At 36.3% G+C, this 9644-nt stretch overlaps 1 protein-coding gene across 1 annotated transcript; it reads right to left on the reverse strand.

The window, feature by feature from the left end:
* Positions 1-955: 955 nt before the first annotated feature.
* Positions 956-9291, reverse strand: LOC132563443 (amiloride-sensitive sodium channel subunit gamma-like). Its single transcript, XM_060228203.1, has 11 exons — positions 9286-9291; positions 7681-8358; positions 6618-6778; positions 6018-6098; positions 5554-5645; positions 4838-5001; positions 4246-4335; positions 3186-3385; positions 2535-2600; positions 2114-2189; positions 956-1357 (listed from the first exon to the last, which is right to left on the reverse strand). Exons 1-11 carry the CDS (start codon positions 9289-9291, stop codon positions 956-958), a joined length of 2016 nt encoding a protein of 671 aa, XP_060084186.1.
* Between the last annotated feature and the right edge of the window lie 353 nt (positions 9292-9644).

Here is a 9644-nt window from a genome sequence, read left to right on the forward strand (position 1 = left end):
AAATAAAAAATACCAACATTTCAAAATAAGCATAATCCAATCTCCAATTCTATAAAGGTGGGGAAAATATGAATGAAGAAAGGCTTTACATGGAGACTCCTGAAAAAGTACAATGAGAATAAGACCAGGTATTCCAGAAGAGTAAGCGACTTTTGCTTAATAAACAATATCCGCCATCTTGGTCAATCCGAGTCAGTAATGTCACATTTTCAAATGAGCACAATATATATACAACAACGGAACCAACAGGCAAACTAACGAGCATTAATCACGTCCTGCTTCATATCTCACAAAGAAATAAAAATTTCTCAATCAGATAACTTTTCATCCACCTTCGTCTTTTGAACTCCTGTGTTACGAATTATCCGTCAGTTGACAACTTCTGGGACGAAAATCGTTATAATGGGAATATGTTATTGTATATCAAATCAACTACGACATGTGAATCCATTAGGTTTGGGATGCAGAATTAACCCACTTCATTAAGTCGAAAAAGAGTTATCTCTCTTCCATTTAGACTGCAATGATGAAATACAAGATAAACATTATATTTCAAATCCGAATGGTGATGTGATAACATAAAGCAAAATAAACAGAAAGAAGTATGGAACTGAAAACCAATGATAACTTAATAAAGTAAAACGACAACAATACTAATACCACCAGAGATTAAACCAGGTAATAATTTTCATCACATGTTAAAAAAATATGATAATTTCATACAATCATCAATGCTTTAGATAAAAACTAAAATTACACCATCCAGACTGATTGTTCGTACTTATATGATACGTCAGTTAACGCCCATTTTGTGCTACAATCAGAATGAAGAGTTCATCTCTCCGACGAAGGCCCATAATCACAGTTCTCTTTAAACAGATTCAGTTTCTCTATATTTTAAGAGCACAAACGATCCGATCTAGCATTTTTAAACATCGGTTGAAAGGTCTGATATTTAGTATCGTTCACTGAAAGAAGGACCCTTGTACATTATATAGCCTTCCATCTCCTGGTAGCCATTCATCGAATGGTTCGGCGTCGTGTACTCATCCCTGTAATCCGGCAGAGTGTCCTCTGTATAATGCCTTCCTCTATAAGCTGGAAACACACCGTTTACATGTCCCGTCCTATCTGGCCCTAGGCTATACCTTTTTGCATATTCGTTTTGTCTAGCTCTAATTCGCCTCTGCTGACGTTTCCGTCTGGCTTTTTCTTTCTTCGCTTCATCCTTTTTGCATTTACTTGCGCCATAACCACATAACTCAACAAGCAATTGTACAACCTCAAACATACTGAGCATGGACAGTCCTATCCATAAACCAATGGCACCACCGACGTCTGAGGCAAACTGGGCTGTCTGAAATAGAAAAAGACATCAAGACATCATATAAACTTTGGTACAGTATAGATATAAAATATGGAGTTATCACAGAGACAGTACAATGCTTCACAGCGAAGGAAACCCCATATATACATTATGCAATATTTTCAAAGAAGAAATGCTGGCTAATCATACCTCGGCATCACAATGAAACGGACCTCTTTCATTTATATTGGATTCCCAAACTTCACAAGAACCTTTATAAACAATGTTTTCTTGCCGGCTCATCTAGCTGTTCAACCAAGTCCTATTGTGATACTATTTACATTGAGAAATACTCTATTTCTTTGTGCGATATGACACTGGACGTGTTTGATGCTCGTAAGTTTGCCTGATGGTCCCGTTGCTCTCTTTTGAGATCATGACATTGCTTACTTGGACTGACCAAAATTTACATGACGGGTGTCGTCGATAAACCATAAGACGATTAATCTTCCGAAACGCATGGTCTTTTTTCGTTGTACGTTTTCATGAGTCTCCTTGAAAATCTGTTTTGTGTTAATATTTTGCCCTAGTTTTACTGATTTGAGTTTAGATTACAATTGTGTTTACATGTTGGTATTTTATTGGTGTTTTCTATGCTGGTTATGATGAGAAGGCACCATTTTCCCTAATTTTTTCCATGTTTATAATTGTAACGTTGTACATGCAATAATGTAGACATGATGGTAACTTGATTAATCTGACAGCGGGCTGGCAATTTTATCTTATATAAGTTATATAAGTTCTTACCTCAATTTCGGGCGTTTCTTCAATCTTTTCATAATTCAAATCTTCATAATAGACGATTAACTTCAGAAAATTTGCACTGTGTGAAAAAAAAGAGGTTACGTTACGTATGATATATCTCGTTTGTATATCGACAACTTATAATTATCGTTTATTGCTGCAAATGTATTTAGCATATCGGTAAATAGAGAAAGTTGAAAAATACCTCAATTCTGATTTATCTGTGATTGGAACAAGGTGCTGACAATCATCTGTTCTGTTTTCGTCCTCACAAATCGACTGCACTAGCACTGTCTGACGTTTACAATAAAATAAAATATAACGTTATTAAAATCAATTAAAAAGACATCATCGATATTGATTAGGTTCAGGTTGGTTAACCAAGCAGAGACTTTGATTGATAATAAAACATTAGTTTACATACTCTGCGAATGTTCCAAAAGTGGCCTCTTTTACAGTATAGAAATAATTAACCATTTGTTCTAGACACCTGAAAGGTATCATGTATGTAATGCTGAATAATATACTCACTGAATAGTCCTCTGTTGGCCACTGTCTTGTACTAAACGTTTTCTCATATTTCGTTTCCCTGTCGTGGAAATATAAAAATAGTCCAATATAAAATTATTTTCTCGCTTGATAATTTTAGAAGTGTCTCTTTCCTTAACAACAGTGTTATACATTTATCTCAATCCAACTATTCTAATTGATATACTTATTGTAAATAAGTAAATTTTGCTGATCTCCGTCTACATCTAAATATTTAGAATTTCGCACTTTAGGCCTCGAGGATCATCGACGAGTCCTAGAAGGCTGTAACATTTGACTTTAATTTGCTCTGCTGTATCCAGAATTCTACCATAGTTGTTGAAATTAAATAAATAACATAACATGGTGATCTGTTTTTATCAATTGTTAATCATGTATCACAAGGCTTCTAGCCTTAATGCAGTATGAAATAACAAAAACTCATCAGTTACTTAGAAACAGCTGAATTAGCATAAAAATGAACAACATGTATTCACAGTATCAATATTCTGTAGGGCACATGTCGGGGAGGGTACTTGACACGTACATGCAAGGATTCGGGCAGGAGCAAACAAATGATTTCGCCTTTATCTCATTTAGTATGCCAGCCTGACATTGAAGCTCTGAAGTAGTGTTACATGCTTTTACGGATGTCCTCTCGGCAATGTGAAAGATTTCCTGCATTTTCTGCTGATAACAGCCACATCTCGACAAAATAGACTCCTGTTCACATGTAGTCAGACATGCCTAGTGTTGAAACAAAGCAAATATCACAAGTGAACACAATCAACAGTAAATATCATTGGAATGCATCACTTTTTTTTCGATTTCTCTAATTTTATCAAAACTGTTACAGATTGTAGCCAATGGTGGACCATTACACATTCTTAACATACTTATGAAAACAACGTTTCTATACTAATTACCGTATATTTTGTATTTCTTGAAATCCGTAACTATTTTGATAGTAGGAGATTCAGAGACGTAAAGTCTGTTTAGGAGACTGGGAAATATCACGTGCTACGTAGTGCTAGATATTCCTTTCTCGCGCCTCAGACGGGGATATCCCACGCAAACCCTATCCTAGATCTTTGTTTATCTTGCCCGATCTGTCTGGTTTCTTTACATGATATTTGATGCCAAGTGACGTCACAATTAAAAGCCGCCATATTCGCATTACCGAAAATGGAAATCTTAAAAACGAAAATTGCTGAAAAAAATTTATGCATTTTGTACATAATAATGTTTGAGAACAAGAATCTATTACCGTCATGTAGTCGCGACTGATTTATCCGAGTCTCGCGCTGACATTCTGTAACATCTCATTTTCGACTCCGCATGGAATGAGATTGTATAACGGTATATCTATTAACAATAACACATGAAATGCGCGTCGAAATTGACGACGTCTTCAATTTGCGACATGATTATGCTACATAAAATGATGACGCTACCCCTACGACATGTAATAGTGTGCATCAAGTGTCTTTTCTATGCATAGCGAAAAGACAGATGTATCTTTTCTCTTCAAAAAACAAGAATGGAACTGTAATGTATGGAAACGAAATCGAACTGTAACACATGCGGGTAACATTCACACATCTTACCTGTCGGGTGTATTTTCTGTGGTACTTCTGCTCAAAATCCTCGCCATTCGTACATTCACCATATGGTTCGCCTTCTCTTTGAATATCGATCTATTATTACAAGAAATAGGACTTGCATGTACAAATATCCAACGATCTAACTTTCAGTGGGATTAGTAAATATTACAGACACAAGATTTAATTTCCGTATCGACCCCGTGTTCTACTATCGCCCTCTCGTATTTAGTATTGAACACTCCGCTTCGAAGTGTTGTTTGTGTGATCGAGTGATATGATATCTAAATTAATACCAAAAATATTCCACGCAATAAACGGTTTAAAGTCGAATTGTTTGATTTTTTAATTTTCCTACTGTTTGTCTAATATACTTTAACTTTCATTCTGTTAGAATAAAGATGCCTACAATTCCATAAGACAAAAATTCAATTCTCGCACAATCCCGTCACGGATTAGACTAGTTCTAAATAAATCGGCAAGGCTTAAACAGATGTATTGAATATCTAGCTTAATTTTGAATTTATGGGGGGAAAAATAACAAACAAAAAAAAAGTAATTGATAAAAAAATCTTGTTTTATTCAGAACGACACTTACCAGCTTTAATCCTATATCTGTTTCGAAAGCCGAGGACACATAGAAACCAAGATTTTCAGGGTCAGGAATGGTTCCGGGGTAGTGTAACGTCACTCGGGCACCGTATCCCTGTGTGATGCCTTTTATGTAATCTCGATTGTCTACGTAAATGATTAACTTTAGGCCTGTAAAGTCGATATTTTTAACTTTAACATAATAGTCACGATTGCATCTTTGGGTTGTAGTTTATCACATTTCGTAGTGTGGACGATTCCACTCGCTCATATGCGAGTAAATATTTTTGTCGTGTTCACACAGAGAATAAAGGGAGATAATTACAGTGTCTTCGTGTAGATCAATTGAAAAGTTAAAGATATCATACAATAAAATGCTATCGTTTACTGTGTGTTCCTAAAGAAAACTGTATATCAGCTTATCAATCACAGCACTTTACTTACAACAGAAGCAAACTACAGTTTGTAGGGGGCTATAATACTTGTTATGTTAAGGCAGATGATCATGTCTGGTTGGTCCGGCCGGCATGTACCGGACGGAGGCTGTGTTATTGGTCTGACCGGTATGTACTGGTCCTAACCTGTCTGATTAGTCTGACCGGTATGTACCGGTCCTAAACTGTCTGGTTAGTCTGACCGGTATGTACCGGTCCTAAGCTGTCTGATTAGTCTGACCGGTATGTACCGGTTCTAAGCTGTCTGATTGCACACTGGTTTACCTACCATTTGGAGGCCCAGATGTTTGAGAAATAAACTTAGGGGACTCGATAGTATAACAATTTCCATAGGATGGTGTTTGAAACAATGTGAAGTTTCTGAAAAAGACACACATTTATATAGTATTGTACAGCTAAACAAAAGTATCGTATTCTACATAAAAGCTAAGAACTAAAATATATTAATATTTCTCTCCTTAAATTGTGAACAACTTTATCCAATTTATTAACCTTTTACAAAATACGTCACTATGGTCAAACGATGGTTTAGATAAGAGCCGAGAATATGCCTTTTGATTACTCTATCGTGAAATTAGTAGAAATGCTATTCCGAATACGTGTTAAAAGCAAGACGCATTTCATCGAAATACATGCATGATATCCGCCTTTTCTTCCGTACCGTAGTAAGTTTTAAATTCAATCTTAACTTTTCACAGTTTTACAATTACGAAACATGTGATAGATACATACTCTGGATAGCACGTCTGGCCGTTAAAAGCACAAGACACCAGCATGTCATCTATTGTGTGACCGATGCTCACACGTGTGTCCCTGTAATGACAAGAAAAGCGCTCACAGAGGAGGCAATCACGGCACTCTATTGACGCCAATATCATAGCAAGAGGAAAGCGTTGCCTAAAAATGCTCAGAATGACGTGGAGTTGTAAAGGATCCTAAGTGTTTGGAGTATAACCCTCACACTAAATATACGGTCCTATGTCATGACGATGATTTACTAAACAAAATATCAAGTATGATGTTCAACGGAAAGAGTCGAAGTATGACGAAAATGAAATGTGAAAGTAACATGTTTCTTTGAGAGCAACGGAAGTAAAGGAAAGAAGAGGATATCGTCAATCTACCGGAAGTATCCATATACTTAGTAAGTAGTCGATAAAGGACTAACATTTAGATGGATGCAGTAACACGTGTCTCTCCGAACCTGTCTGTTAAATATCTCTCTATCAATACACTTGTTTTAGAGTACATACAGCATACAGGTATGTACGTATGCAGCTATGCGTATCATCTTACATAAACATTAATATATATATATATACCTTTACTTACCTATCAGTATCCATGTAAAGCTCCGTGAAGGTATTCTCTATGTCCGATATAGTGTCACGGGGACCAACGGAAGTGTCCTTTGCGATCGTGTTGTCTTTCCCGAAGTCCGCAAGGTCGAGATCTTCGTAGGTCTCCACGGCACGCTTCCGTCGTTTACCAGTCTTGTGTAAAATATGTTATTGATAAATTTAAATACTGATACATTGTATAATACGAAGGAATTTTTTTTTAAATCTTCATACCAAAAAATGCAGAAATAAAGCCATTTTTACACCAGAAATTTCAATCTTCCTGTTGTTGGAGACGTAAAACTCCTCTGATGGTTTACAATACTGTTTTTTATATAGATAAAATAAGACCTGAAGGAAAGGCGAAAACGACTTTGGTCATTTATCAAAAAAAGATATTGTTCCAAAATTATATTTAAAAACTTTAATTCGTATAATCTATAGGGTAGTCAGATGTCCATACTATATTCCGGTTTGACCATTTCCAAAAATGCTGGAGCGTTTGTAAATATTTTGCAAATAATGAATATTTTGAAGTTATGCAGCAGAACCAGATACAAAATTTGGTTTAAGTTGTCATGGTGCATTTTGAGCGACAGATCTAAAAGCAAAAATATTATAGTGAAACGCCGGAAACGCAACGTCATAGTAATCTTGCTGCCGCGAATTTCGTCGCAGGCGAGTTAAACAATATCTCCCAAGCAATGGCTACAATTGGGAGAATGAACTGTGAAGGCAAACGACACTTCCATTGATCATTTTCAGAATATACAATGGAAATACAAAACTAGTCTGACTATATTTTGTAATCATCAGAGGCAATGTACGATGCAAGGCGTGATATAAAAACAGAATGTATCTTTGATTTGACCGATTAAGGACCTCAATGGTAAATTCACAGAAAAAACGCCTCTTCATGAAAAAGAAATGTGTTGTAAAATGTTAGTTGATAATTTAAATGTCGTAATATCTTTACGTTAACATAATCAATTTATGTAATTTAACAGTATTGAATGAGAATTAGACACAAGCACGGTACATAATTGGTCATTCACCTGTCCGGGAATATTGGGATTAGTTCCGGTTCCGGTTCCTGTAGATGTTCCGGTTCCAGTTACCGGGGTGCCTATATACCCTGTAGTTTTTGATGGATCAAGTTTTGTAGGGTCGACAGCAGCTGCTAACGCTCGTAAGTTATCCAGTGAACTGTCGTCATGCTGCATGAGTTTTGAATGTCGAACGACATTTACGTTACAAATGGTAATTGCGGGCAACTGTAGATTACTGAATCCCAGTTCAATCACTGTAGTTTTTGGCCAGACAAAGAACTGATTTGCGAGATAGTAAAGATGTAAAACCATCATTCCTATCGCGCCAATCAACAGTATTGTCCAAATTATTTTGGCCGCACGAGTCTTGGCAGAGTTTATATAAGGCACACCTTGCATCGATGTCTTCTCTGCGAACCGTTCAATGACTCGGCCGAAAGACTTCCTCTTGCCCTTCGAGTCTAAAGATACCACACTCATATCCGAACCTCTATTTCCAATGTCGATATATCTACTAGCCATATCAGATTCCGTCTTGTGTCCGTCCATTCTATCCGAGCCCATTCCACCATACCCATCCATTCTACCTGAACTCATTTTCTGTCCGTCTGTTTTCCCCGTGTCCGGGATGTACCCGTATATTCTATTCGATTCAGGGATATATCCGTTCCTGGGTAGTCTGCTCTGGAAAGACGTGAAAACAACATATTAATTTTCCACACACATTTTCCAAATCATTTCAAAGACTTAAAAACACAATACAGTAATCAGTAATCAGTACAGAAATCTTAAAGTACATGTAACAAACATGCGTAACAAGGGACATCATTTTTAAGCACAATCATAAAATGACATTGTCAAAGTTGTGATACGTAATATTTGCAGATTTTTTCACTGTACCACTGTATGTATTGAGGAAGATGGCCCCATTAACGAGTATATTGATCATAGGGCTGTGTACCATTGCTGATATAAACCAGATTATAGAAATGGACCGTGACTATGATTCCACTGTGTAAACTAAATACCTGATATCTGACCTAAAAATAAACATGATGACAATAAACAACAAATAAGTAATTTCCAATAAATGGTTCCATTGAAAGAAAAGTATTGATGAAAATAATGGATAAAAGCGGAACTGTCTTCTGTTGATTGAAACCCTAACACACCATTGATGTGAACCGACACAGTTTTCCTGTATAATTTATCAACTTTTACCTCTGTTACTAAGAGTAATGAACTACAAGTATTAATTTGGGTGAGGGTCGTAAACAGAGGAAGAAGGGAGCTGGAAAGGAGCTGTCAATACGACCGATTCAGAATCTAATAGACTTTTAGGAATATTGTATTAATGAAACGTCACGAGATATTTAAGTCATTTGTTAGGATCAGAATGATACTTCATGACGTATGTAAATCTACATATCTTCTATTCCCATCAATGAAGCTGATACATACATGTATACGACGGTATCATGTGATAGTCACACCAAACCTATGGCTGCAGACGTATCCTAGCCACACACTGATGCCTGTATAATTTATTGTTTTTTTTTCTGTAATTCAGTTTGGTATGCATTTCTAACTTCAGAGATGCGGAATACCTACTGCCATCACCCCAATGTGTGTCAAGCGCTAACAGTATAGTGCATGTTTTATAAGTAACTATGTGTAGTAATGGCGGTCAGTTGGTTTTTGCAGTTTATTTGCTGATTAAGATTTTACAAGTTTTAATTTCCTTCCATTTTTGATACTTGGTTTTGTTTTACATGTTGTTATCTAATTGCTTTTTATCAGCGCCAGCGTAGAAAATGACAAATTGGAACAGCAAATATCATAAGCAACAGGTCTCAAACAGCTTTGTAAGAAAGCCTTGCTTAGCCATTTAAGACACACGTGTGATTCTGGTACATTAAATCTACTCTGTAGGATATGTACATGTGTATATAGCACAACAAAGATAAATT

Source organism: Ylistrum balloti, unplaced genomic scaffold, assembly GCF_031769215.1.
Source record: "Ylistrum balloti isolate Yb309-2 unplaced genomic scaffold, AGI_CSIRO_Ybal_v1 Utg371730, whole genome shotgun sequence".
In the NCBI taxonomy this organism is placed as follows: Eukaryota; Metazoa; Mollusca; class Bivalvia; order Pectinida; family Pectinidae; genus Ylistrum; species Ylistrum balloti.

Excerpts from the sequence above, each read along its gene's own strand:
- LOC132563443 (XM_060228203.1), bottom strand. Across the intron at positions 6,099-6,617 it reads CTTTACATGGATACTGATAG|GGACACACGTGTGAGCATCG; the intron begins GTAAGTAAAGGT and ends TTGTCATTACAG. Across the intron at positions 2,190-2,534 it reads ACTTTTGGAACATTCGCAGA|TGCAAATTTTCTGAAGTTAA; the intron begins GTATGTAAACTA and ends TTTTTCACACAG.